Source organism: Diabrotica undecimpunctata, chromosome 1, assembly GCF_040954645.1.
Source record: "Diabrotica undecimpunctata isolate CICGRU chromosome 1, icDiaUnde3, whole genome shotgun sequence".
In the NCBI taxonomy this organism is placed as follows: Eukaryota; Metazoa; Arthropoda; class Insecta; order Coleoptera; family Chrysomelidae; genus Diabrotica; species Diabrotica undecimpunctata.
Genome location: NC_092803.1, coordinates 74886243 through 74914242, shown reverse-complemented (window position 1 = coordinate 74914242; position 28000 = coordinate 74886243). Strand labels below are relative to the sequence as shown.

General features: G+C 31.8%; 2 protein-coding genes across 2 annotated transcripts in view; both read left to right on the top strand.

Annotated features, from left to right (window-relative positions):
- The window catches only part of LOC140432302 (uncharacterized), an 803181-nt gene that overhangs the window by 295200 nt on the left and 479981 nt on the right, over positions 1 to 28000 (top strand). The gene's annotated exons all lie outside the window — the stretch shown is intronic.
- On the top strand, positions 81 to 22323 carry LOC140450747 (uncharacterized). The gene is made up of 2 exons (XM_072544418.1): positions 81 to 526; positions 18977 to 22323. The coding sequence occupies exons 1-2, from the start codon at positions 100 to 102 to the stop codon at positions 19726 to 19728; spliced, it is 1179 nt and encodes a 392-aa protein (XP_072400519.1). The 5' UTR covers positions 81 to 99; the 3' UTR covers positions 19729 to 22323.

Below are 28000 nucleotides of genomic sequence, written 5' to 3'. Positions count from 1 at the left end.
TAGCACAATAACGTGATAAGAATCTATAGAAGATTACATGAATATATAAGCAGAACTTCATAAACAAACGTTAAATTTACTTCAACGGTTACCAGTAAAATGTCGATGCAAATTAAAGATCTCTCCGGTGTTCTTAGATCTCTATTAGGTTCAAATAGAACCATTAAAGAATCAAAAATATCAAATCTCTTAGCTCGAGGTGAAAACTATGGAAGCTTGATGCTGAAACTCGACGTGACCGTTGAAAATGAAGAGGGCAAAGAAGATATTTTACATCTGGTAGGTAAAACTATACCAGAAACAGAATTGTTTAGGGGAATTTTTTACATAAATACCACGTATACCAATGAGATGGCGTTTTATGATACAATAGTGCCAACTTTACAAAATTTTCAAAAGGATCTTGGTATAACCAACATTATTGACTGTTTTCCAAAATGTTATGCTTCCAGAAAGAATTTGTTGAAAAATAGTGATGTTATTGACGATGATGCTATTATAATTTTGGAAAATTTGCAAGCAACAGGTAAGTTTAAACTTTGATTAAAAGCAAATCAAAGCTAAAATGGTATTTTAGTACGTTTTTTCTTTTAATTTTGGGGAATCGAATATATGTTAAATTCGCCCATGCCACTTAATATTTTCTTAAGTTTCTTTTTTTTTTCTTTGTGTTTTGTCAATTGAATAGGGGATACAGTAAAATGGTAAGTAAGGTTTGTACAAAAATCATATACAATATTGTTCTGAAGTTATTTTGTTTGGGCATCTTAAAGTAATTACTATTTTAATGGAAATAAGTCAGAATTAAAATAAGTTAATTGATGTTTAAATTTACACTTCGGAAATCGTTCTTAAAATACAAACAATAATAAATGGCACAAATTTTATTTTTTGTTTATTTTCCTTTATTGTAAGATAGTTAATTCGATTATATGAAATTAACTTTAACTTGAGAATATTCGTCAGAAAATATACATAGTAGGTGATTCGTCTTTAAAAAGACAACCGCATGCCATAATGACAGTAAAATTTTTCTGTTATTAATTCCATAGTAAATCATGAGGAAAAAACGAGTAAAAAAACCTCATAATACTATCCCGACATGGTAAGTATTTGGTCTTACATTTAGTTTACTCTCAATAAACACCAAATTCTGATTTTATTTGTAGATTATTTAACAAGCATAAATGATGTATCTTCCATATGTTACTGACTTACTAATAGTGGTATTTTCCTTTTATTAACTTCCTCTTTTAATATGGGTAATTTGGGTAACCAGATCTGACTGCATTCTGCCAAGGAACTTGCAACACAATTAGTCTCATTTAGCATAATTAGAGCCGGTTTTTGCCAAGCATTAAACAGACAGGTGAGGGCACGATTACTTAATTTTCATATATCTAAGGTTCACACTGATATTAAGTTTATTATTTCTCAAATCAATAATGTCGCTTCTTTTCTTGATAATCACCTTCCTGACAATTTGCTGGACACTTTTGAGTCATCTTTACATAAGAAATTTAATTTTGTATATCATAAATCCATGGCATACCTTCGTAAGAAGCTTAATAACTTAGACACTCCCCAATTTAAAAAAATTCCATTTAATCCTAAGTGGATTAAAAATCTATCTAGTACTGAGGTTCCTCGGGACATTCTCAAGTTGTTATTTTTGGCCCCAAATTTGGCTTATAGCCAAATTTCAGAGATTACTCTGTTAGTAGAATCTTAGCAGATGTGGAAAATATTTTGTCACAAGCTGACAATTCTGACCTTTTATCTCTTAGGTCTTCTTCCAATAATATTCTGTTGAATTATTCTAATCGCCCTAGACAACCCATATCGGAGTTAGATAAGATTTACAGGGAGACGGTGTCGTTTTTAAAAACTCACCCTAATCTTCTTGTTCTTACAAGTGATAAAGGGAATGCCACTGTCCTCATGGATAGAGATCAATATCTCAACTTTAGTCAATCGTTATTAGATGATGAGAGATACTATCAACCTCTCTCTACCAACCCTTGTTCGAAATTTACCAATAAAATAAATAAATTCATTACACACTTAAAAAACATAAAGATCATAGATCAACCACTTGCTAAATTTTTACATAATTATGATGGATATCCTCCCAGATTTTATTGTCTACCTAAAATACATAAGCCAATATTGAGCATGAGGCCAATTGTTTCCTCCCTCAATTCAATAAATATTAATATTTCTAAATTTTTAACTGACATCTTATCTAAATCTTATAATTATAATAACAACTTTAATATTGTTGATTCTGTTCATTTTAGTGAATTTATTAATAATTTTGAACTTCCACAAGGCTACATTTTAGTGAGTTTTGATGTGGTATCTCTTTCACTAATTTACCTCTCTCTAGTGTTATTACCTCCTTAAGAAATCACTGGAACTCCATCCAACCTAACTGTCCTGTATCCTGGGATGTATTTGCAGAACTTTTGCAATTAGTATTTGACACTAATTTTTTGGTCTTTAACAACAAATATTATCTTCAAATTTTTAGGACACCTATGGGTTCCTCAATCTCTCCCATCCTAGTTAATTATGTACTGGATGATTTGCTTTCTGACCGTTTGGGTCTTTTAGATTTCCAAATCCTTAAGCCCTACCTCCAGACAAGATTCAGGCCACCTTGTCTTTGTTCAATGAGTTTGATCCTCATTTACAGTTCACTGTTGAACTTGAGGACTCTAACACAAATAGTATACCCTTCTAAGACATGCGTGTCATTAGAATGGGAGATAACACCCTAACTACAAGTTGGTACAGGAAACCAATGGCCTCTAATAGGTTTCTCAACTACCACTCCTGTCATCCATTTAAATATAAATTAAACCTAATTAAAGCTTTAAGCTGCAGGCTAAATAGACTGACACATCCAGTTAATCGAAGGGAATCCCTTTAATTACTTAAAAAAATTCTGATTGAGAATTCCTATCCATCCTCTCTTATTAATAAATACCTACCTTTTCGTGCAAAGCTATAGTTCATCTTTAAATGACATACCCAATGGTGACCAACTTAGAATAATATCAAATAATTCAATTAACAACACTGTTCTGCCTAATACTGTACTTGGGACTCCAACTACCCATTACTCATCTTTACCTTATTTTCCTCCAGTTACTGAGAAACTCGTTAAACTGTACAAACATAATAACGTACCGGTTAAAATTGCAATAAAGAATGCTAAGACTGTCAGGAATTTGTTTTTTAAAACTAAAACACCTCTGTCCCTTCTGGAACAAGTTAATGTAATATATCATATACCTTCTGCTGAGTGTAACTCATGCTACATCGGTCAGACAGGGAGATCACTGAGAGGGCGTCTTACGACACACCGCAGTGATATTAACTTATCTCAGCATACTTCTGCTCTTGCCCAGCATGTTATTAACTCTAAGCACGAAGTGAACTTTAATGAAGTTAAAATTCTTGGCACTGAACGCAATCTCGTTAAAAGACAGTTTTTAGAAATGTGTTCAATATTAAAATACCCAAATACTCTTAATAAGAGAACCGACATTAACTTGAGCCAAACTTATCATGCATTAACTTTGCAGAATTAGGCTTAATATGTTGTTTACTTTAAATTGTCCCTTAAGGTGTTTTATCATTTTCATATTTAATAAGTTCAAATAAAAATAAAAATAAAATAAATTATTCTTTCCTTATTCACTTAGATTCATCAACTTACATTTTATTAACTATTTGGCCAATATTACTTTTACATACTTAAAGTAATTGTTTCTTTTTGATTAACTTGTTTGGTAAAATTTTAAATTGAAATTGATTCATAGAATCTTTTCCATTCACAGTTCCAAATGCTATGAACCTTGGACTGTGAAAGTTGAGTTAATCTTCACCTGTTGGCTGGCCACATCTTAAATATTATAATATGTGATATTTTGGATTGACCTCGAATGCTTTATTCTTTGTTAACAAATCAATCACTGGGGGAAAAATGGGGATCTTAAATACCTTTTCCTTTAATTTTTTGGCTTTTTAACGACAAGTTGTCAACCAAATGTATCACATTCTATGAATGTACCGCTCTATTGTATTAGAAGTTGGTATTTTGCCCCGCTGTTCTGTCATTTTGACCTCAAGGCCATATCTATTCACGTTGTTTGCGTGGGTTTTTAACCTGTAAATTCATTTACCTGCGAGATTCAGTAAGCTTAAGACTGGTAACTTCATTTGTTATCTTTATTACTATATTAATCTTAAATAATTCAATAATGTTACCTAAAGTCAAAATTAACATTTAACTGATTATAAATAAATTGTTGAAAGTGCACTCTCATGATCTTTCTAGTTCTTTACACATAAAAAAAACCTTAATGTTTTTTACTTAAGTTTTTATAATAACTTTTTTAATATATATGTATCATTATCACATGTTCTTTTGCTGTGCTAATTCTGTTAATTTGTAAACTATATATGTAACTATTGTAACTATATAAAGCTTTGTCATATTTTTAACATCATTGACTGCTACACGTCTTTGTAAGGTAACACACATTTTTTTACTTCTCTATGGATGTTTGGTTTCATATTGTTCTTTTTAGATGAACTGATGATGCTTTCTGAGCAGAAAGCGAAACCTCTTCAATAAATAAATGAAGTAGCCACCTTCTTTGTCTTTTATTTCTCTACTTTGATCGAAAAACCCACCACTCTTCGAGTGGTGGGTTTATAATATATATATATATATATATATATATATATATATATATATATATATATATATATATATATATATATATATATATATATATATATATCTATATATATATATATATCTATATATATATATATATATATATATAATATATATATATATATATATATATATATATATATATATATATAATATATATTTCATAATTGTATCTAATTCGCAACCTGTTTAAGTTTCTTTCTATGAAATATGTTTATAGTGTTTACAGATTTTTAACCCAATGCCCAAGTTTCAGACCCATAGCTTACTATCAGTCGGATTATGGTCTTGTAGATTCGTATCTTATTTTTTTATTCGTATCGGATTTTTTATGTAGGTCTCGTGATTTAAATAAGGTATGCCGTATTGGTTGGGATGGTTCTTCTGCTAAGCTCTGTATCGTCAATGTTGTTTTAAGTGATGTTGACTCCTAAATAGATAAAGCTATCTACGTTTTCTAAGTTGTCAACTGTCAGGTAGGGTCGTGTTGCTCGCTCCGAGTAAGCAGATGTAATCCATGTAATATCCCTTTAATAATATCCTCAACTAAGCCTATTTATTGTGAATTTAATTATCATAAACAAAGTAGTATATTACGTATTTTATAATCCTTATTCACATTGTACTAAAGGCTCGTCTAAAAGATATACGCCATAAAAGATTACGATTAATATACGTAATCAAACGCAAATTTAATTAGTGAATATATTATTTTTTTACATAATTTTCTTAATTTTAAACTTAAATGAATTTAAATGAATTTTATAAAAAAGGGCACGATATTTAGGCACTAAATTGTTCTTCATGTAATCCATGTAATATCCCTTTAATAATATCCTCAACTAAGCCTATTTATTGTGAATTTAATTATTATAAACAAAGTAGTATATTACGTATTTTATAATCCTTATTCACATTGTACTCAAGGCTCGTCTAAAAGATATACGCCATAAAAGATTACGATTAATATACGTAATCAAACGCAAATTTAATTAGTGAATATATTATTTTTTTACATAGTTTTCTTAATTTTAAACTTAAATGAATTTAAATGAATTTTATAAAAAAGGGCACGATATTTAGGCACTAAATTGTTCTTCATAAATCAGGCAAAATTTTTGCCTGAAAAATTATTAAATTTTACAATCTGCCTCAAACACAGCTACACATATCAAAAATGTCTAAGGAACACAAATATTATTACACTTTCTTTAATAAAAACTTAAATATTTTTTTGGTAATATACACTTTTCCATTTGAAAACTTGTTCTCTGTAAATCAAGCTATGCCATAAAAAGAATCTGTCAATTGTATTGTTTTTTTAAAGCAAAAGTGACAGTGCCTCAAATTCATACGATTAATTGCTTCAAATTAGCAAAGAAAAAGTGCTTTAAACTTTAAAAATAGTCTGTATTTACTTCAAAGTTATACTAAAACAAGATTCGAAGAACGTCGGCATTTAACACATTATCAAATGGTAAGTACTGTGAATATGATTGAAGCTGGTCTTTCACAAGCTGATGTTGCACGTCATTTTGACTTGTCTCGGAGCGTAATTTCGCGATTGTGGCATTAATGTTAATAAATTCGTAATGTCGCTGAAAGACATTACGTAGGCTGTACGTGAACTATGTGGGTCATTAGAAAATACTTACAACATTACTGTATATGACCAAACTTTAAGGAATAGATTACATGAAGCCGGCCTTCACGCCAAACGTCTATTGAGGATTCAAATTTTACATCATGGAAGTCGTGGAATCAGATTAAGGTGGGCACAAAAACTTTGCGCATTGGGATTTACAAGAATGGAGTTCTATGTTATTCACAGATAAAGCTAAGTTTTATCTTTACCCGGATTCAAGAAAAATAATGATTAGAGAGGACCTGGTCGGCAAGAGAGTCTCAGGCATGTACAGAGTGTTCGTCCATATAGTGTTTTACAAGTCATGATGTGGGCTGCATTGGATCAAGGTACTTTGAATCAATATCGATATATCGATCATATCTTAGAACCTCTTCTCCTTCTACTTATCACTGCTGCATCCTGATTTGTATTACACGCAGGATAATGCAAGACGATATACTGCAGCTAAGAAATTGATTTCATAATGAGGATATTACACTTTTAGCATTGTCAGCACAATCGTCAGGTCTTAATCCCATCGAGCATGTATGGGATATGCTTTAAAGACGGATTGCTCCTAATCTGCACAATGTCCATACTAGACAAGGTCTTCAATATGTTTTTATACAGAAGTGGGTCCTATTGTGTCAAAACAAAATTGATTTTAATTTTAATTATGCCGCGACAGTGTAAAGCTGTAACTTATGCTGTTGGAGAAAGCAGAGATTATTAAATACAGTTTTTGTTAGATTTTTATGTCTTATATTGACTTTTATGTTTAAAATTTTGATTCAGTTAGTGCACTTGCTTAACTCTCCTTTGATTATTTCACCACAAAGAAATCATATAACATTGAAATTAAGGTAATTCATTGCTAACTAATCAGAAATTATAATGGTGTGCCACTTTTTAAAATCCAATTTAAATTAATGTATATGTGAGAAAAAGCTGTGTGTTCTTTAGACATTTTATGTGTTTATTTTCTTAACGTCAATAAGACATCAATTAATAAATTTTGGATAAATGCCAATGACATAACAATTAAAAATGATTGACAGGGCTAATAATTAATATTATTTTATATTGCGTCATACAGCAAGTAATATATCAATGACAGCTCTTGCCACCCAATATTATTTCTTTTGAAATTTAAGGGTGATGATGTGAAAAAAAATATCTACAAATTTTCTTTAAAATTTGGTAATCTTCAGGTATTAGGAAAAATTATTGAATGGGTAAATTTATTTTTAAGGCGAGTGCCCTGTATTATTTATAATTTATTGGTTTAGGTACTGTATATACAGAAATATGTCACCATAGACATTTTCCATAAATGACAATGCATTAGAACCTCCGTATCCCCAGTTATAGGTTATATACAAACCTCAGATAATAAAGTAAAATAAACGCATTACATTAACTCACAAATACATTACCTAGAATCATAAATGAATTGTATATGTACACCATACAGAAAATTATTACAGTGTCATAGTATTAGCAACACGTGTAGTCAATTATGTAAATTATTACTGACATGATTTTATCGTGATGATCGAACGCCAATCAATAGCAATTCCTTTCTATATTAGCCCAGTCGGGTTAAAAAAAGGTCGAAAATTTTTTTGCAGATATCTAAAGCTTTTAAGACATAGGTGGAGATTACGGGATGACGAGTGGATGAAAAAGTACTAGTATTTTTACATTGCGTTGTTTTTTAAACAATAATTTATGGTCACAATTTGATTTTTTGTCTATAAGTTTTTTCCCTTATATTTTACAATATTTATATCAATTTTTATATCAAGAATATATTTATTTTCCCGTTTTTTAAATTAAAATTGATAAATAATTTACGGAGTTATTGCAAAATGGCAGTTTTTTTTTGCACTAATTTATAAATTTGATTAATTTTTTTATTAACAAAATAAAATGTTATTAATACATTTGAACATCGAGACATTACCGTCTTTTAACACTAGAAGCACCAGCATTTGTGCATACAAAAGACATATTTATTATATTTAAATAAATTATTTAATTATTTAAGTACAATTTATGCAGTAGCAAAATTTTTCAATTTTGCTACTACATGACCCACACACAAATTTTTTACATATATGACAAATTTCAAATGTTTTATTTTTGTTGCAATTCCCTGTTTGACACTGCTTACGTTTATTATTTGGTGGTTTTTTTGTACCTCTTGGATTTGTTTTCGTTGATGTTGTCCTGCCCTTAGTCATGTGATCTTCTCGCAATTCTTTTGCTAACTGAAGTAGAAAATCCTGCCTAGATATTTGACTGCCCGTAACTTTCTTATACAGAACCCAACCATTTATTCCTGCCATATCTAAAATATAAAAAAAAACTTGCAACGGCCATCTTCTTAAAGCAGATTTGGTTGAATACAGTCTAGCCATCTGATCTACAACGTCTACTCCGTATTTTGTCTGGTTGTAGAAGATGATGGTTTCCGGATTTTTCTTTTTATCTGTGCCCATTTTAATATCATTCGAGTGTAAAGAACTCAGCACTAGAACATTTTTGTTGACTTTTCCCTGGTACGCCGTTAGCGTCAAGTCTTCGTGTTTGAAAATTTTTGTTTTGTACAATTCCATCTTTTCATTTTTTACTGACGGTGGAATATCCTTTCTTGTTCGGTTGATTGTTCCAACAATGCTGGTAGCCTTCTTTCGTAATTCTTTTGCCAACTTTATGGACGTAAAGAAATTATCCGTCGTGACATTTCTTCCTTTATTTATAAATGGTTCCATTAGACGGCTAACAACATGTTCCCCCAGAAGTTGATTGGCTGGTCATTGTTCATCTTTCCCTAGGTAAGGAAATCCGTTCAACAAATATTTGGACTCGACATCAGCTGCAGAATTTAATTCCAAACTTATCGGGTTTATTCGCCATGTACTGGGTAAAGCGGCATCTTGCCTTCGTGGAAAAAAGCTGTTCGTCGATAGTTATATTTTCGCCAGGTGTATAACATAATATACAATTCCCTATAAATGGGTTCCATATTCCCGACGCAAGTGCAAATTTATTTGTTAATAATCGCTCAGACCTGGTATTTCTCATATCAAAACGGATAAAACTCATTATTTGTGTAAATTTGTTTCTAGACATCGTCTCTTGAAAAAATTTTGGATCCCATGTACCAGACCACAGCATCTTTATGCTAACATTTCGTGGCATATAAGCTCCCCTAGCATACAGTAAGGATATAAATGCTTCGATTTCTTCAATAGAAATTTGCCAATTTTCATCTTTGAGTTTTCTTCTACCTTCAGCAACAGTACATGATTTTATGTTACGGAGTATGCATTCATCAATTAACAGCCGCCATGCACTAGCTGCAGAATCTCTAATAATGCTTCTCTTAGCATGAGGGGTTGGTCTAGCAGCTTCCTTTAGAACATTTTGACTGGTACGCCTACCTAAAATGAACGAGATAAATTAGTATGCAGGTATATACTCATTTATTTATTTATTTAAATAAATGGCACCGTAATAAATAAAGAATGGAACAACAACCAAGAAATAAGAGCGCACATCGGAAAAGCTATATTTACTTTCAACCAGATGGGCCTTCTTCAAGAGCCATAACCTCTCTCTTGGTATAAAAGTAAGAATGCTGCGATGGTACGTCTTCTCTGTTCTTTTTTATGGTGTTGAATAGTTGACCTTGACGAAGATATATGCAGAAAATTGGAAGCATTCGAGTTGTGGCTAAATCGGAGAACACTTCAAATCCCGTGGACCACTATCAAATCTAGAAAGTTACAATATTTCGAAAACATTGTGTGAAATGAATCTAGATGCGCCCTTCTACAAACCATCCTGCAAGGAAAAATATTTGGAAAACGGGGTCCAGGAAGAAGAACATCCTGCAGATAAGGTAAATATTGCCATGATTATCGCCAATATTCGTGACGTCAAGAAGAATATGCTCAAAAATATTATACACCTAAGTGAATACATAAATAGAAGCTACTAATATAATATAGTTGTTTACCATTTCTGAAGATGTATTGAAGTCTGCATTCGAAGTTGGAGCAGAAGTACTGGGCATCACCTCAATCTCAACTTCACCTTCAGAATCACTGCCCGATGAATGTCCTTGATCAACTATATTAGGCACATACTCGTCAACTTCATTATCGGATACATCTTTATCAGATAACTCTGCTACAGATTCATCTTCTGACAAATTCTGTAGACACTCTAATAGCTCCTGCTGAGTCAAATATCGGCGAGACATGATAACAGCAGAAATAATAAAAATCACAATGTAAAATTAATCAAAATACAGATTGAACATGCAATTGCAAAGAGTATACTCAAACTACATTGTAACAAATATTTTCGATGTATTTTATGCATAAAATAAGTAAAAACTTCCCAGAAAAGTAGAACAAAAATTAGACTACTTCGTCATTAGGTTTGCATTTTTCTAGGTAGACATCAACATAAATATATTCAAAATTTAATTATACTAAGTACCTGTAAAAGAGAAATTATAATCCTCAAGTAAATAATAAAGTCCCAAATCATAAATTTTGTAAAATAAATATGAATGAGTAATACTCTAGACTAATGAGGGTCGAAAATAGAAAGCAGTCAAAACGACTGCTATATGATAGTTCTAGGTATACGTTACCATATCTTAAAAAGTAATTACGCTAAGTACCTGTAAAAGAGAAATTATAATCTTCAAATAGATCTAGGAAAAGTCATTTATATTATCAAGTTTCTAAAACAGTTATGAGTAGGTAATACAGAGTGTCAAAAATGAAAAGCAGTCAAAATGACCGCTCTGGTGCTTCTAGTGATAAATTTATGCGAAATTTCCCCCCGGTCAGTCAAATACTAGTTTAAAAGATATTTATACTTTGTTTATTCCTGAGGCTAAATATTTAAACTATTGAACTTGCTCTACTAATGATGCTAGACACATTTAGCAAATTTCATAGGAATTTTTAAGAATTAAACTCAGAAGTTAAATGCATATTGCGTTTTCATCGAAATTATTTACAAAATAAACGTTATAAACTTACTTATAAACAAATGTAATAACTTCTATATTTTTTTTAAATACAGACTTGTACGTACAACCATTAGATAGCTGGTAAAAAAAACCCACATTTAAAAAATACCTTCTATGACCAATAGGAACGAAGTTAGGGACTATTTGTTAAAAAATCATATCTCCATTGTTTATAAACATTGAAAAGTAAAATTTGCACACATTTTTGACTGAAAATCTAAATTTTATATCGAAACTTATAGCTATAAAATTCATCCAATTTTTCGAAACTTACAGCACTTCGAAACAAAGGTACTTTCGAAAGATCGACATAGAAAAGTGGAGAGGGGAACTGTTTCAGTTCCGTTTCTTTTCTGCGGAAGTTACTCTCACACACTTCTACCAAGTGTCTAGTTTCTCTTCCACACTTAACAGTGTACTTGGTTATCTGTCCTACTATGCCTTGGTTATCTGTCTTGTATACTTGAACTCTTTTAGGCTTGTATAAAACTGCATCTTCTTTAACTTTTTTGTGCATATTGGAGTTAATCGTCTTTATAGTTGCAACAGCAATAGCTCATAGTTTCTGTTTTCGCATATTGTTTTTTTTAGTCCTGTATCTTTAGCTATTCTGAGCTTCTTTGACTTTTTATCTATTCTGTTATATAATGTCGTGTCTTGACTTTTGAACCTTTGCGCCTACTTTATTATATCTTACAATTCGTTTATCATACATGATCCTTGGATGCAAACAAGTGCATGACGTGATGGTGCATGATGAAAGTGCATATAAGAACTAGAAACAGTTTGTTAGAATCGTTGTTTTAAAATGGAAAATTTCGGTGTTTAAAAAAATAGGTTTTATCATTTGATAATCCACACGATATGGCATAGGCTATTCAACGGTTGCTACTTTTTTTCTAATTGAAAAGAAAATGTGGAGGGGGTTTTTCATTTTTTAATTTTATCAGAAGTCCAAATGATTAACCCTCGGTTAGTCGCATCAGAGCATCAAGAGTCGCTACGGTGTCTGAGACCGACAATTAAAAAAAATAGTTATTGCTATAATATTTATACAAATATTTTATATTGTATATAGAAACGACTGAAAAATATTTTTGAAAATATTTTATTGAGAAACAACAGATACAAAATGGAAAACACTAGTATAACAATATATTGTTATTACATCAGTGTGTAGCATCCCGTCCACGAACGGGTGTTTCTTATTGAGTCTATCTATTTGTTCGTTCTTTCCACAATCATTTCTAACATAGCGTGGTTCACAAAATATTTCCAAATATTACTGCATAGCTACGTAATTTTCTTGTCTTGTTCTAACATTTCGCGGTGGAACGGCCTTTTTCCATCTGTTAACTTCATCTTTTTCAATAAACTCTAAGGTATTACTTCCACTTTCTTCTTCCTCGTCTGTCATATCTTGTTCCGTTTCACTTCCCTCATCGCACACCTCAATTTGATCGATTTCGTTTTCACTTCCCTCATCGTCAAAATAATTTTCATCGTCGGTAGGAACCATTTCCCATAAATTCTAACATGAGTTTTTGTTCGGCTTCAAAGGACATCTATAAATAAAATTGACAAAACTTACCGATAAAATGCAATAATAAGATGCTAAATATTTACCTGATCTGCAAGTTATGCCAACAAGTAATAGCTACACCGTTAGTCGCTATGGAGTCTCGCACCGAAAATAACTATAAAACTCGCACAACTGTACCCAGGTAGGTAAGAATGTGCAATGTGCACTAACACGATTTTGGTTGATAGGGAGAGGTACAGAAAGTGGCGATATAAAAATAACAGTTATTTGTAAATCCCGAATGAATAATTCTGTCGTCGGTGTGTGACACCGATAGCGACTAACGGAGGGTTAAGCGTCTATTAGATTTTTTGTAAACACATTATTTTTCTTTTCTTAACCATTCTTCCTATCGTCATAAAATAATGGCTTAATTATTTATTTTACACCAACATTTCACATGTATAATCGTCGACACCTATGTCAATTACCTTTACAAATTTTTCCAGCAGTATCATCTGAACTATACAAATGATACTCTGATCATTTGATAAAGTATTTTAGTTGTATTAGGTGGTATTAACAGTAAACCTTTTGATTCTCATTAGAGAGGATATCGAGCTTGTCAGATATATAGTCTATTAATAATATAACTAAAAAAAAACGCTTTTTGTTCTAAATACTTCTTAGCTGATGTACCCTGTTTCTAGAAATCATCATCAACTAGCCTAAATTTGTCCACTGCTGAATAAAGGCCTTGTGTAAACCTAGTTCTATCTTGATCTTCTTGCTTCCAATTTGTAGTGATTCGCTTTATATCATCTGTCCATCTGCTCGGTGGTCCTCCTCTGTTTCGATATGTCTTTTGTCGTTGTCGACATTTCAGAATCTTTATGATCCATACATTATCCGTCAATTAATTACTATTTAACTGGGAATAAGCCACAATTAAAGGTTAAAATACGTTTATTGACGTTTCAATTTCCACTTCGGAAATCGTTCTCAAAATACAAACATTAGTAAATTAAACAAATTTTGTTTTTGTTACTTAGTGAAAAATTCTTCTAATAATTTAATTTTATCTGACTCATCTATATTGACAATTCAGACATACATTATACATTTTAAAGTAGAGGACTTTAAAATGATATTGCCAATATTGTTGAGTTGCGTTCCTGGGACGACTTTACTTATAAGATAGTTCATTTGATTACATGAAATCAACTTTAACTTGAGAATATCCGTCAGAAAAGATCATAACATGTAATTCGTCTTTAAAAAGACAAATACATGCCATGATGACAGTAAAATTCTCCTGTTAGTGATTCCATAGTAAATTATGAGGGAAAAACCAGGAAAAAAACCTCATAATACTATCCCGACATGGTAAGTATTTGATCTTGCATTTATTTTACCTTCAATAAATACCAAATTCCGACTTTATATGTTTGTTATTTAAAAAATATAAATGATGTATTCTCTATATGTTACTGACTTACCAATACTGATATTTTCTTTTTAATAACTTCCTCTTTCAATATGGGTAACCAGATCCTACTACATTCTGCCGAGGAATTCGCGACACAATTGGTCTTATTTAGCATAATTAGAGCCGCTTCTTTGATTTTTCTCTTTTTACCATCCGTTTCTTTTAGGACTATATTTGAATCATTCCATTGAACCCTATGTTCATTATCCCATGCATGTTTACATATTTGAGATCTATCAAATTCTCTATTTTTAATATAGGATTGATGTTCACTTATTCTAACATTTAATGGCCTTGATGTTTTACCTAAATAAAACTGATCGCATTCACAAGGTATTTTATAAATGCAATTCTTTGTCCTTTCTTGTTCATTGTTAGGTTTGGTTTTGAACAAAATAGATCTCAACGTGTTTGTTGTTTTGAATGTTGTTAAAATGTTGAATTTATTTCCTATCCTTTTAAGCTTTTCCGATAATCCTTTTATATATGGTATTGTTATTTTCCTCGTATTATCCCTTGTATATGCTGTAGGATCTCGTTCTAAGTTGTTTTGTTCTATTCGATCTATTGTTGAAAATTCCTTATTTATAAACGATAAACGATAATCATTTTTTAATAAAACAGATGTTAACAAATGTTTCTCCTCCAAGAACGAATTTTCGTTAGAACAAGTAATTTTGGCTCTATCGTATAAGGATTTAATGATTCCCTTTTTAATATTGGTAAGTCAGTAACATATAAAGAATACATCATTTATATTTTTTAAATAACAAACATATAAAGTCGGAATTTGGTATTTATTGAAGGTAAAATAAATGCAAGATCAAATACTTACCATGTCGGGATAGTATTATGAGGTTTTTTTCCTGGTTTTTCCCTCATAATTTACTATGGAATCACTAACAGGAGAATTTTACTGTCATCATGGCATGTATTTGTCTTTTTAAAGACGAATTACATGTTATGATCTTTTCTGACGGATATTCTCAAGTTAAAGTTGATTTCATGTAATCAAATGAACTATCTTATAAGTAAAGTCGTCCCAGGAACGCAACTCAACAATATTGGCAATATCATTTTAAAGTCCTCTACTTTAAAATGTATAATGTATGTCTGAATTGTCAATATAGATGAGTCAGATAAAATTAAATTATTAGAAGAATTTTTCACTAAGTAACAAAAACAAAATTTGTTTAATTTACTAATGTTTGTATTTTGAGAACGATTTCCGAAGTGGAAATTGAAACGTCAATAAACGTATTTTAACCTTTAATTGTGGCTTATTCCCAGTTAAATAGTAATTAATTTAAAATGCCACAAGAAAATAGCTTCAGAACAATATTATCCGTCAATCTTGCAACATGTCCAGCCCAAGCCCATTTAGTTATGCCTATTTTTTTAACTGCATCCGTGACTCCTGTTCTTTTTATTATTTCAAGGTTTTGTACTTTATCTCTAATGGTAATACCCAACATTGATTTTTCATAACGTGATGAGTAACTCTTATTTGATCTATTGTCCGAGTTAGTGCTTCTGCACTATATGTAGGGACCGGTAAAACAGATTGGGTAAAAACCTTTCTTTTTAAACAAACTGGAATATTATACTTAAAAATGTTGTTTAATCTACCAAAGTCTAGAATAATATACAGTTAATTTTTAAGTGGGAGTCTTTAAATTTTCAAAATGCTACGGTGATTATTTTGAAATAGCTCGGTAGAGTTGCACAAAAATATTACAAAATACTGGTTCATGGAAGAACTTTCAAAAACTACAACAGATCTTTATATTGTCACTTAAAAAAATTGTTCTTGGTAGGTAGACTGTAGACTTTTTACACTTTAAATATTGAACACTAAACGATTGCTACTTTTTAACGGTGCAATAATAAAAATCTAGTTATATAACGAGTGGTACGAGTGCTTTTAAAATATGTATTACTTACTATGTTGGTGAAATAGCCAAGCGGACTAGGCGAACAAATCGCATCCACATAACTGTGAATAATGTGTTGGTCCATGGTTCAAACCCTTACCGGAAAAAAATGTAGTAGTTTAGGTTTAGGTAGTGTAGTAGTTAAAATCTAAAATTGTAATTTTTATTTAGACTAGAATACGCTGGTGTATCGGATCGACCTATGGATGAACTATGACAAGATATGGGAGATAGGGCTCGGTGTTATTCACTCCATAGATCCCTACCGAACGAGCGAGTATACTTAAAAACCCCGAATATAGATAGACAGTTAATGTGCCATTTGAATTTATTTAAAACTATCTTACAAACTGGCTCCATCCATTATTACGTTTCTAAAATATCCATAGATTTATAAATACAGTGTGTCCGTAAAGTATGGAATAAATTCGATATTTCCTAAATGAAAAGCCTTTTTAAAAAAAATCTAAAACACGTCGATTTTTCAATTTGATGTTCTACATTTTACAATAAAATTTCATTATACAAGGTGATACACATTACAGTGATGACGTCATCGGCTCTTTTTCTAAATGTAACACCCTATATTTTAGGACATTTTTATATCGATAAAAATGAGCTGATTCCAAAAAAGTATAATACTGGGTCGTCTAACCGATATAATTTAAAAGATATGCTCCTAGACAATTAATTTTTATTGATTTATAATATTAATAAATTATAAATAAATTATAATAGATAACTTAAAAGAATTCCAGTAATTAATACGTGAACTAATCTTAAATGTTTGAATTGTAGCCCTTGTTGTATTTGACAGTAACCCCAACGTTGTAAAAATTCTTGTAGAACCTTGTTTATGCTTTCTTGAGAAATATTGTTTATTTCTTTACGAATTCTTGTTTTTAAGTCTCCAATATTTGCAGGTTTCGTTTTATAAACAACATTCTTTAAATGACCCCACATAAAATAATCCAAAGGATTAAGGTCTGGCGACCTCGCTGGTCATTCAATATGTTCACGTCTTTCAATCCACGTGTTCGGAAAAATTTCGTTTAGGTACCTTCGAACATCTAAAGCATAATGCGGAGTCGTACCATCCTGTTGCAACCATAAACTTTTATCAAAACCTCCAAGATTAAATGGTGGTACTGGGGAATAAATTAACTAAAGGTACGAGATACCCACTTAAAAACTGAAGATATGCTGGCCCGTTTAAATTACCTTCGAAATAGTAGGATCCAATGATTTTAATTCTTACAATACCAGCACATACGTTTATCTTTTGCGGGTATTGTGTATGATGTTCCCGCATCCAGTTGGAGTTTTCTTTTGTCCTGTACCTACAATTCTGACGGTTGACCTCGTAATTTAATTTGAATGCAGCCTCCTCAGAAAAACTAATATTTTGAACCAGGAGAGGGTTTCGGTGGCTGTTATCCATCATTATTTCGCAAAATTGTATTCTTTTATCTGGATCATCCTCGTTTAATTCCTGTACAACTGTGCATTTTACTTACTTTACTTATTTTAACGTACTTTGTGTACCGTTGTTTTGCAAACATCGAGATCAGATACTAACCTTACGAACAGAAGTGTGCGCATCTTCTTCAAAAACAAGTATAACATCTAATGTTGTAACATAATTTACAGAGGGACGACCTGATTTGCGTGCATTTTCAACCGTACCAGTTTCTCGAAATTTCTTTTTAATCCTACTTACTGTTGACTGCGTGATGGGTATTTCTGGATAATCATTAATTAATTACACACTTCCATCTGAGTTCGCGATTTGTCTCCATACCCAATCATAATGAGCATTTCAATTCTTTGCTTTACACTCAAATTAATTTCCACTTAAAATTAATTCTAAGCAATAATACAGAACATTCACAAATTAATACAATTATTGTACTACTTAATTATTATTGAACGTTACTAAAAATAATTACAGTTTACCAAAAACTAGAAGTAGGTTACTTTTTTTGCAATTGAGGATAAATAATAAATTTTCTAAGTAGTACGAGCATATCTTTTAAATTATATCCATTAGACCCGAGTATTATACTTTTTTAAAATTATCTCATTTTTATCGATATAAAAAGGTTCTAAAATAGTTGGGTGTTACATTTAAAAAAGAGCCGATGACGTCATCACTGTAATGTGTATCACCTTGTATAATGAAATTTTGTTGTAAAACGTAAAACGTCAAATTGAAAAATCGAAGTGTTTTAGATTTTTTTTAAAAAGCTTTTCATTTAGCAAACATTGAATTTATTCCATACTTTACGGACACACTGTATATAATCGCATATATTCAAGATGCTCCCTTTATTATGTATTATATTTTTTATTATTATAACATGCATATTTAAAATAGATGATAATTTGGACTTTTGTATCCAATTTTTGTCCAACATTTTTTCTTTACCACCAATCGTTTCTCTAAAATATTACAAATTTCTCTGGTAGTAATTACTTATTATGTTTTTCAGACATCTATTTTAATTCTCTACTATTTTAAATCCCTCTAAACTGTGATTATATTTTATTTGCTCAATTCAGTTAAATTTATTAAGTTTTTATCTATTTTAGGTTATGTTAATATCGACCGAACAATTGGTTTTGACTTTCCAACAACCTTGCTAATTCTAAGTGACCTAGCTCGCCTGCATGGAGTATCCTTAGCATTAAAACTGAAATATCCAACGAGATTCGACGAAAAAATAAAACGCTACTGTGTGCCATTTAAGCCCTCTCATCAAGATTTACTTCCAATTTTGAGACGAGTTGTCGCAGAGGACGAGGAAATTGTCCATTTGGCTCCAAAAATACTACCGTGGGGTACACATCCAAGATCACCTAATAATGAACCTTTTGTTTCCCTAATACATGCTGATACGTGGACTAATAATACCTTACAGAAATTCGAAAATGGTGAAGCAATATCGAATAAGTTTGTTGATTTCCAAATATTTCAATATGGATCACCGGCAGCTGATGTGTTCTTCTTTTTATTTTCTTCCGTACCGCAAGATATACTAGAACCTAATTTAGACTATTTTTTAAAATACTACCATACAGGTTTAGTAGAAGTATTAGAAGATCATAAGTGTAGTAGTGCTGAGTTCGGTTTTGAGAGATTCATGCAAGAAATGGAGTCTGTTTCTTTCTACGAGTTTCCCCATTCTTTTCTTTTCCACACCTTAATTGTAAATGCCCGAAAAGGTGGCCATGATTTGGAGAACCTTGACGAAGATCAAGTTTTTAGCGATATCCCCTTGAAAGTTAAACAGAAGTCGTGGTATATGGTAAAGGAATGTAGTAGGCGAGGTTGGTTCAAATAATGCACTATCTAGAAATGTTTTCTTTTTAACTAATTGTCTTTTATTAAAGCTTTCTATGCTTTCTCTTATTGTTCTTTATTCTGTTCCTAAGTCAGATTTATATTTCCTAATTGAAATACAGGATACTAATCATTATTGACATCTTTATTTTGTAGCCTTGTTACAAAGTCATGTTAAATATTTTCTTCTTTTTGCAATTTCTTGAGCGCTATCGCTTATTGAATATCATGTTGGTTACCATATTTATTAATATAATTTTGTTGAAATCAGCTCGAAATAAGTAAGTTAGGGATTTTTATTAGTATCAATTTTTTAAATTATGAAATTTCCTTTCGCTTATGTAAGAGATAATTTTATTTTTGAGATTTTTTTCCATTATTATGTGTCATAATTTATGTTTTTAAGTGATGTATCTTGAGGTCTATAAATTCTTCTAATTGTTTTCTTCTTGTTCTTCAGCCTGTATTCGTCCACTGCTGGACATAGGCCTCTTCCATTTGCGTCCACTGATTTCTACTCTTGGCAATTCTCATTCATTGCTTACCTGCGACTTGTTTGATATCATCTGTCCACCTCTTCTATGGTCTGCCTACTCCTAGCCAGTTCTCTCTTGGTCTCCGGTTTGTTAATCTCTGTGTCCATTTTTCGGAATTATCTCGGGCTACATGTCCAACCCATTGCCACTTGAGCCTTGGTATACGTTCCGCGACATCAGTAATATTTGTTCTTTCACGAATGTCGATATTTCGAATCATGTCTCTCTAATCTCTGGCATGGCCCTCTCCATCGCTCTTTGGGTTGTCCTGAGCTGCTCCAAGGTTTATACATTTGTCATATACTCTACGTTTTAGGCACATTGGTATATCTTTATTCTACCCAAGACAATTGTATGCGTCTTTTTATTTCAGAAATAAAAATTCTAATTTAAGTTACTTAATAATCTTGGCTATAGCAAGTTTTAGCTGTTATCAGTCGGGAATTTAAAATGACTTTATTTCCCTTTTTTGTTGATTTTTATCATTCTTCTACATATTTACATTTTTAATGATTCTAAATATTAATAGTTATTTCAGTAAATACCCACAATTTTGTGATATACAACATGAGTGGGAAGACATAGTATTTTATTTTTCGAATTGGCAGCTTATTCATGTTACTCTCTATATAAGATTGTCTGTTTTATCCAAAGATGAATTATAAATCTTGATGCCATATCATCCCTTTGATCTTTTCGAAGGTTAATTCTTATATGTTTTGTTTAGTTTTGCTTTCTTTGGGTATAATGTACTTAGTTCAGAATATAATAGAGTCTAGTAAATATAGTTTTATGTAGTTTATATACTCCCTACGTTTGGATCTACAAGACAGCTTGCTTTTGTTTTTATATTTTTTTTTATTTCTGACCTGCAAAAAACTTTAACACTTGAGTAAAGTTAAGTAATGTTCTTATTACCGTCTGGCTGAGGTCTAGTGTTAAGTTGGTGATCGACGAGCGAACCATAATACCGCGGTTTTAAGAACGACGGTTTTACTCGCGGTTCAAATTACAAAAAAAAGCGGAGACGCCCTAGACGTTGGGTATTTAAAAGTTTAACACATGCGGTAAGTCGTGTTGTTTTGTTTTTGTATTCTGGCGATGTACATTTCCATAAACAAACACAGTCTCGTAAACAATATATAAATTCTAATAAAAAGTCGTGGCTGAGAGTTCGCATATCCATGAATAAAAACTGATCTTTTCACTTCAACGGTCGCTGAAAACTGCCGGTTTTGCTCGCCAGTAGTGATACATGCGCGGTTTTAAATGACGAGCCAAGTAAAAAATAAAACAAACTGACGAGCGACAAGCCAGGCTCGTAGGTATATAAAACCGCGGTATTGCAGTGATACACTGGCGGGCTTTACCGACGAGCCACAAAACCGCGGTTTTACTCGCCTGTCGATCAGGGCCTTTAGGGTTTTCAAGTAGCGTAATGACCTTCCTAAGCATGGCCTCTGTTAGTGTCAGTACCGGAAATCGAACTCGGCAATACAGATTTTTAGGCTAGTAACAATGAGTATATTTATAAGTAATTTATGGGTGTGAAGAAAAGAAAAAACAGTGAATTCGTACAAGTGAGGAGAAAAAAATTGCTTGGACATCTCTGTTCAAAAGTCGTTATATTAATTATTTGATTTATTTGTTTTTACTTATTTAATTAACATTTTTTTTATTTACTAGGTACTTCAACAGTAAATGTTTTTGTTTGTATTTACTTTGAGTTATTTATGAAATTTATGTTATTCTACTTTTATTTTGAATATATTATGATGTTGTTTTTAAACACTTTTCCAAATAAAGGATGTATCATATAGTTTTTATTAAACATTAATTCACGTATTAATTGTTACAAATTAAAATTTAATCGTTTTAAAAATATTTATTTTATTGCTACTAATTATTATTAGCTTAGATTGCTTTATAAATAAGTGAATGGCTAAATAACAATTAAATATTTAGTTTTAACTTACGGGGATTAACACTGTTTATCACGAAAACAAATGATTTTATATTTTTGGCCTAAAAACGAAATTCGTAAGGCAATAGATTATTAAGATTATAAGATATTGACAATCATATAAAAACTATACCATAAACTATGTCATTTTTTAACCTATATGTCGTTTATTTCGTAAGAATTTTTGTAATCGTTAAATACTTTGTTCCTAAGACTCTTTAGAGTACTTCCTTAGAGTACTATTCTCATTCCTAAAGCCCCCATCGCGGCTTATCCAGATTTAGACATACAAATCACACTGCCTCTAAGGAAAAAAATTACACAATAAAGATACCTACGGTATCAAAAGGATTTAGCTCTGGTGGGACTTTTTCCGAGTTATCGAGCCCTATGTGACTTGGTACGTCCAAGTATCTCCCAAAAATTGTTTTACGCATCTGGATGTTGAGAGCAGTATGCTTTCTGCATGGTCTTATAGAGAGTTTGATTAAGTCCTAGCTGTTTTATGTTTTCTAAGAAGCTCTTCAGAATAACTTGAGTAGTAAAGAGAATGGTAGGTCTCGTCTTGGTAATTTCCATTTTCCATTGTCGTACTTAACAGTTTTTTGGGTGTATTTAATACGCAGATTATTATTGTCGCCACATCTATTAGTGTTGTCTCTCTAGTAAGTTTATTAGCCAATAACGCCATTATTAGCCAATTCTTGTTTTGGTTCCCGCAGTTAAGGACTACAAGGTTCTACCATACTGGTTAAAGTTTTTAAAAGTACACTAGCAATTTCGGAACTTCCTCTTTCTGCAACTGACTCTCTCCACATAAACATATGACCTTGCCAAGATACACAATCATGCATGCCAAGATTATAGGTCCATGCTTTTCTAAGGTAAAATGCTACGCCAACAGTCGATGAAGGTGTGTTGCAAATCAAATGAAATTATGTCGGTGTTGTGAATTTTTTCCTGTTTTTTGATTCCGTCTTTGCGGTTTTGCTGTATTGCCTGTGCGCGAGTTTAATGTAAGCGTAATTTTACTTGGAGACTTTTAGGCCCAGAGTCATTATCGTTATTTGAACTTATTATATGATTTAATTAATCATAGGTTGAACATGTATCGCTTTTAAGCATCTTAAACCCTATGTTGTACTTTAAGTTAAAAATTCTTTAGTACCGATCCTCTTTAACTGAAATGATATTATGCTCTGTACACCATGCAACATAGTAATGCTTATACAGGCTTAAAACACTAAGATTGTGATTATTATAGACTCTGTTAGGATTAGAGGTTCTACTATTGGCTAAAATATTTATGGATAATTCTAATGTGGTCGTGAACTGATTGTACCATTTCTGGGTCAACCTTGTTCAGTCTATTGTGATGTCTACCTCTTTGATTTTTTTGGTGTTGCTCTTCCTTCAGAAATTTGTTTTTAAATTCGTTTAATTTGCTATTCGGTTTACTTTTAGAAAACACAAATTTGTAAATTTTCTTGTTGACTTTTGTATTTTTTTTTCTCTGGTAGCTTATTTTTTTCTTTATAACCTTTATTGTGGAAAATAAATATTAATTCTGCTTTCCATATATCTCAAACTCCGAAAAGCCTTTAAATATAGATAATTCGGTACCCCGGAGAAGTTCTTTGCACATTTTTTCATTTACACGGGACTCTAATTTTCCTTGCTTCTTTTGCTGCACCTTTTAAATTTATATAGTCATGTCTCAAGTCTCGACGCGTCTTGCCTTTGTTTTCTTTTATTCTCTGATGGTAACTTTACTCTACCTGCTCAGCGAAAATTGTTCTAGGGTCAAAATAATTAAACCTCTCGTTCCTTCTCCTTGATCTTGATAAATATCTGCAGCTGCACTGAGATATTATCGCCTTTTCTAAAAAATTATACGTAGTTTAGTCAAGAATGGTCTAAGCCAAATAGTACCCAAATAAAATACTATTTTAGTCTTAGAACGTGTTATTTCCAAACAAAAATATATGCAATAGTGGCTTTTAATAATAAAAAAAAATTAAAAACAAGTTATTTATAAGTACGTTTTACTAAAAAAGTAAATTTGATGTTATAACTAATTAAGACACAAGCCACATATCCTACAGCAAAAAGTTCTCAAACTACTAAAATATTGAATCTCACCTTTTTCGGTGAAGATTTGTCAGAGTCAAAATTCGAACCTTATCTACAGTTTTTTTTTCCTTACAAAATATCTGTTTTTCTTTCAATACTCTTCGGTTAAACGTCGCCATGTTGATTTTGCAACTCGGCAACAAGATAGTTATAACCTGGTGGCGACATCTATTGCCCAAAGGCCGTAAACCTTCGCTGGTGACTTAAGACCACTGTTGAGAGCTCATTTTACTGAAATCTTATTGCACCAAGTTCTTCAATTATGAAACATGAAAATTTACAAAAACAACCCTTTTTTTAACAATTTTTTTGAAATAAGGCTGCAGTCACAAGGTTGGCCGAGATGTTAGAGAAACACTTTTTTGACTTATTCTCAAGCTTCCAGAATTGTTTTATTCCTTTTTCAAGACATAGTCGTTGAGATTATTTAAAATAAACTTTGACACTCAACATTAACAACCCAAATATAAAATGTAATAACGGACAATACATTCTAACATGTTTGGTCAGGATAGTAAAACTTAGTTTATTTCATGACATCTTTTGATAGTGTCAAGACACTCAAAAACTCTTTTCGTTGTAGTTTTACAACTTCAAACTGGAGCTTTTTCACTTTTGCAGTTTTAGTTGGCCCGGGTTTCTTTTTTGGTTCTGCTCGCTCTTGTTCTGCTCGCCGTAAGTGCAGTTCTTTTGGTGTCTTTAAGTCGGCTGTCTTTTTCTCATCAGTTTCAGCACGAATTTTTTGAAATAACTTGTCACAGTTGCTGCAAGTGTCCTTTGAAGGAGGTTTAAAGTGCAAGGTAAATTTTTGGCTGAAGACTTGGTAGTAATATTTTTATTTTACAGTATTTCTGTTCTCACTTTTACATTTCTCTTTGTATAAATCAGACATTTGTTTATTATTCAAATTTGGACTTTGTTCAGTATCTTTTGTTCTCATTGTTCTTTCTTGTATAGTGGCTTTGCTAGCAGGAAAATGACTTTATATGGTCAACAACATCTGAGTTGTCAATTTTACGCAATGTGCTTTTCCCCTTGTGTCAATAACGGCAGTAACTTCTGTTTTATTTAAACATATATATGCACTTTTTGAGACATTTACAGTCATATCCAGAGGGAAATATCTTCGATTGTGTTACCTTATTACTGCGATGTTACTCTTTGACAACAACATTCAATTCAACTTCCTTTTGTTAACACTCCAGTTTTCGAAGTTCCTCAGGAGCTTTCTTTATCATAAAATCCCTTTATTTTCCCAATTAACGACGGGGAAAGGAATGATGTTAGCAGTATATGAGACAGGTACAATGTCACCTGGAGCTCTATCACCGTAAATTAAATTAAATTGTAAAAAAAATTTTCCATAAAAAACATATCTATAAGAGAGTCAAGAGAAACAAATAGACAAAACTTTCTGTTCGCTAATATCTTGCACTAGAACCAATTTATTTTAAATATTTGATTTCATTGTCCGCGATTAAATACTTTTCTTTCTTGATGTACGATGATGTTGAGTCAGATCATGAGAAATATTTTCGGTAAGAAGGCTCTTGGGAGGACGCCTTAATTTCAATTTGGTCGACAGAACAGCCTTGTTATGGTAGATGAAGTATCACTCTCTAAAAAAAATATATAAATTAAATGTTTATTTATTTTAAAATATTGTATTTACCTGTGTCAAATTCGCCTAGCAACCAGTCTTCATCTGATCCAGATGAAACATCCATATCATAATATAACTATCCAACAAAAATAATGTGTAATAAACTGTCCAGAGCTATAACTCAGGGATTAACGCACATCAACACAGAACTGCACACAGTAAACAAACACAACCTGGACTTGGTTTAGTAGTATTGTGACAGAAAATAACAATCTGTCAGTAAATACCAGAACTTGCTGCTGCGTGTAGCGGATATTATCAAAACATGACTTGGTTCATTTTTACACTGAAAAGTTACCTATTTGGTACATGTTATAGCGTTGTTGACATAGTGACACTCTTGAACCAAATTTATAGTTCAGGCGTATTACCCAAAGAGTGGTTAACATCTATTTTTATTTGTCTCCCTAAAAAGAAAAACGCAAGAGAATGCAGCGATTACCGCACCATTAGCTTAATGTCTCATACGCTAAAGTTACTACTTAAAGTCATCCATAACCGAATATATCACAAACTGGACATAGACGTTAATAATACACAATTTGGTTTTCGCAAAGGCCTAGGAACACGTGAAGCTCTTTTTTCACTTAATATACTAATACAAAGATGCCTGGACGTCAATCAAGATATATACGCATGTTTTATTAGGTATAATAAAGCATTCGATAAAGTACGACATAAACATTTAATGAATGTCCTGAAATCAAAGAAGATTGACTACAACGACCTCAGGATCATATCAAATTTATACTATAAACAGTGAGCAAAAGTACGTGTTAACGAACAGCTGTCAGAAGAAATTGAAATTAGATGTGGAGTAAGACAGGGATGCGTATTGTCGCCAATTCTTTTCAACGCCTACTCCGAAGAGGTCCTGAAAAAAGCTCTTGAGGGTGAAACAGCTGGAATAAAGGTAAATGGAGTTCCCATTAACAACCTTAGATATGTGGACGACACTGTGATTTTAGCCGAAAACATTGAAGATCTTCAGAGACTGGTGACCAGAATAGCAGAGTATGGAAAAGAGTATGGTCTAACAATGAATGTCAAGAAGACGAAATTTATGAGAATATCGAAAACTCAAAAACATAACGAGAATCTTCTAATAAACGAAACCAACGTCGAACAAGTGGACAAATATGCATACCTGGGAACAATGATTAACTCCACAAATGATTACAATCAGGAGATAAAAATAAGAATCGAAAAGGCTAGAGCAAATTTCAACAAAATGAGAAGAGTTCTATGTACCAGGGATTTAAAACTGGAACTAAGAGTTAGGTTGGCGAGGTGCTATGTTTTTTCGACCTTATTTTATGGAATGGAATCTTGGACCTTGAATGCTACATCAATGAAAAAACTGGAATCATTTGAGCTGTGGGTGTACAGAAGAATTCTGAAAATATCATGGACAGAACACGTCACAAACAAAGAGGTTCTGAGAAGGATGAACAAAGAAATGGAAATTTTAAATTCAATAAAAACAAAAAAATTGGAATATCTCGGACATATTACACTTGGAGAGAAATACACCTTGCTCCAACTGATTATGCAGGGAAAGATCCAAGGAAAGAGAAGCATAGGGAGGCGTAGAATGTCATGGCTGCGCAACCTGAGAAAGTGGTACGGATGTACATCAAATGAACTTTTCAGAGCAGCCGTCTCAAAAGTTCGAATAGCTATAATGATTGCCGACCTCCGCCGCGGAGATGGCACTTGAAGAAGAAGATAGCGTTGTTGACTCGTAAATGACAAATGTGGACTTGGTTCACTTCTATTCTGAAACCTCTATATATAGATATTTACTTAACTATTTGCTATAACTAAATTTAGTATTATACTTAAAATTTTGACCACAAAGTGGTTTTTCTGGTAAAATTTTGCGTTTAAATTCTGAAATATTGTGAATTTCAAGAGCTCAAAGTAGAAAAAAAAAATTAATACGACTTAATTTTAATTAATACTATTATTTAATCTT